We start from the raw sequence: 3363 nt of genomic DNA, 5'->3' as shown, positions 1-3363 counted from the left end.
TATATATATATATATATACATATAATATGTATAAAAAATAAAGATTATTCTATGTATGTATATAACAAAGAATAATCTTTGTTTAAGTAAAATCAAGCGTTATGAGATGTCGGTTATTTTATTGTAGTACACACTTACATGCACCGTTTCTAAATTATTGAAGCTATCTCGACAAGAGCCAGTCATAGACTGGCTCCGTTGAACACACCACTGTCTCCGTTAAACGCGCAAGCGTAACACCAAGCGTATTACGTTATATTTAGCAATTATTATTTATTTATCATCAAATTATATAGATATATTACAAAAATAAAACAAACATTTTAAACGTTTCTTATTATATTTATTATTAAAATATTTTTATAGAATTACTTTTGCTTTATTATCTTCATTTTTTTAACAATTGTGCTAATTACATCTTTTATGTATAATTGTGAAATTTTTTAATCATCCTAATCTCTAAGACGTGATACCTTCAAATTAATGCAGAAATTTATTAGTAATTATGTTAATGCGAAGCGATTGATTCTTTATTATACTTACGGTTGATTATAAAGAGGTTCCTTCAACCGCGTCTTAAGGAGACGACCCAATCTTACCATCCGACCCACTTCCAATAAAAGTTTCTCTCGATTATCAAGGATATCTCTTATATTTTCTTTAATGCGTGCTTTTGCCGTATCTTCATCTTTTGCAGAATGATACAGGGCCATCACTGTTTCCGCCAAATTTTGTAATCCGGTACAATGCTTTAAATAAATTAATTTAAAATATAGGAAAGAGATAGATAGAAATAACATGTACAGTACATAATACATAAAATAATGATTTCTTATCTTAAAATATTAAAAGAATAACAATATTGAAGCATCGTTTTAATTGACATATTGAATTATATTAATTTACGTTCATACATCTTCGATGTTTCTATGAAAAACAGCGCATACTCGTAGCCTGATTAATTGTTCCTGACTGACAGATCGGAACTGTTGCCAAGCCTGTTGTAATTTTGAAGATAGATTAGCATTACCCTCTAGAGATACTCTGCAAGATAATCTCAATACACGTGCCCCATTCACCAACTGACCACCGTACTCATAAGTTCCCTGTAAATATTTATCCTATTACGTTTATATGTTTGACAATTCTATAGAAAATTAAACAAAACAACTTTATTATTACTGTTTGTCTTATTTTATAAAAATAATTTGTAACAGTAATCATGCTTTACTTTTGCTGTTTCCTGGAAAGATTGATGTTCCTCTTTTTGCGATTGTATTTCCTTCACATTACAACCAACTCCCATGTGATTTCGAAGTAAAACATTGAATAAATCATTTAACCACTTAACAGCCTGGAAAGTACAATAGGTGCATAGATTTATTATATTCTTTTGCAAACATTAAAACATTTTTACATTATATCTTAATTCGTACTTGCTCGGCATCGCGCTCGTACATGTATATCAAAGCTATCTGTTTCAGTGATAGTTTCTGTAATTCTAAACTATCATTAAATATATTCTTTCTTGCATTTGTCGCATCTAGTATATCTTTTACATTGACGATATCTTCATCGTATTTTACATGAACTTCTCGACCAAGTGCATCTTTCACAGGCATAGAGAGAATGTCAGACAATTTTTCGCCTTCTTTTACAAGCTCGCGTTCTAAACTGTCTGAAAAATTATTCAAACATGAAACTGAACAATATACAATATTAATAACTAATGAATCACTCTTTTACCTAAAAATATTTGACTCTTTTCCAAAGTTAACAATTTAATACTTGCTTCAGAGAAGTTGTAATTTCTACTACCCATGACTAATTGCTCAAATACTTCACTCGTCTTATCGAAGTACTGTAATAATAAACAGCAAAAAAACTACTTCCAATTAATAATAAGTATTATTATAAAAACCATAATAATAAATGTAAAATTAATTAGTGGGCAATTGAGAGATAACGATAAACACGGTTATATTCATGCGTATAATTATCAAATATATTTAATTAAAAACGATCTTACATTAAATTTGCAAGAAATTTTGCAAATTATTTTGGAAGTCTCGGCTCCATTCGAGCCATCGTCAGCGATGTCAAACAATGGATATAGGCATTATTTTCATCAGTAAGGTCCGAGTAAGTAGTCACAAGAGCCTATTCAATTCGATATTTTGAAAAGTCTCAATATCAATTAACTGTTAAGGCCTGATTTTTCATTATCTAGTTAACTTGTGGTTAAGCTTAATCTGATGTTTCATCTAATGAGCTTTATACATGACATCACCATAGATGAAGCCCATTGGATAAAACATCAGGTTAAGCTTAACCACAAGTTAACCAGATAATGAAAAATCGGGCCTAAGTGTGTCAATTGAAGGTTGAAATAAAAATTAGGGTAAATGTGTCGATGAGGGAACCCCCCTCCAATGACTTTGACCTTGAGATATGTTATCAAAGTCATGATTCTGAGTAACTTTGCCTTAACAACTAGCCGTCGCTTGCCCTTCGTTAAAAAGTCATTAATAATTATAGTTTTAAAATAGTAAATGTCTCAATCAGGGGACCTCCCTCCAATGACTTTGACCTTGACATATGTTGTCAAAGTCATGACCCTGAGTAACCGTCAACAGGTTTTAGCTGTCGCTCGTCCTTCGTTAAAAAGTTATTAACAATCATAGTTGTAACGTATGCTATACATGTATGATATGAAGTACTATTCTACACCTTTCCCTGTTCAGAAACGTTGAATTTTCCAAGCGAAGTAACTTTCACCCCCCCCCCTCCCCGCACAGGGGCACACGACTTCTACGATTGTACTATTGCTGTGATTGTACTATTGGGGCAGACCTCTGTCGACGGTGTGGGTGCGGGGGGGTGGCCGAAGGCCACCTCCTTGCACCCGCCCGTGTGTGTGTGTGTGTGTGTGTGTTCCATTCGTTATATAACGATTATGAGTCTATTACTTGATATTTTACACACACACACACAGGCGGGTGCAAGGAGGTGGCCTTCGGCCACCCCCCAGCACCCACACCGTCGACAGCAGTGTTCGATATTATCTGGATAAAATTATCTAGATGATCATCTAGATGAAATTTTGATGCCATCTCATCTTTATCTAGATAATAAAAATATTAATTATCTTTATCTGCATTTTAGATGAAAAAAAGTATCATCTTTATCTAGAATAATGTTTAGATACTTTGGTTCATATTTTACATTGCTAAAAATGTGAAAATATTATAATTTTTTCTTCTATGCAGTTAATGTTTACAGAAAAATTTTCAGCCTCAGGAAGAGAGTGAGTGCATCTAATATAGCATATATAATCATTCACATTGCTCTCAAATGATCTTT

At 32.5% G+C, this 3363-nt stretch overlaps 1 protein-coding gene across 1 annotated transcript in view; it reads right to left on the bottom strand.

Annotated features, from left to right (window-relative positions):
- The window catches only part of LOC108777140 (uncharacterized), a 45855-nt gene that overhangs the window by 25970 nt on the left and 16522 nt on the right, over positions 1-3363 (bottom strand). The window contains 5 exon segments of the mRNA XM_018543950.1: positions 544-749; positions 915-1106; positions 1232-1354; positions 1437-1678; positions 1747-1861. Coding sequence (XP_018399452.1) covers positions 544-749; positions 915-1106; positions 1232-1354; positions 1437-1678; positions 1747-1861 — 878 coding nt within the window.

Source organism: Cyphomyrmex costatus, unplaced genomic scaffold (genome assembly GCF_001594065.2).
Source record: "Cyphomyrmex costatus isolate MS0001 unplaced genomic scaffold, Ccosl1.0 scaffold410, whole genome shotgun sequence".
NCBI lineage: Eukaryota > Metazoa > Arthropoda > Insecta > Hymenoptera > Formicidae > Cyphomyrmex > Cyphomyrmex costatus.
This window is presented reverse-complemented; position numbering and strand designations above follow the sequence as displayed.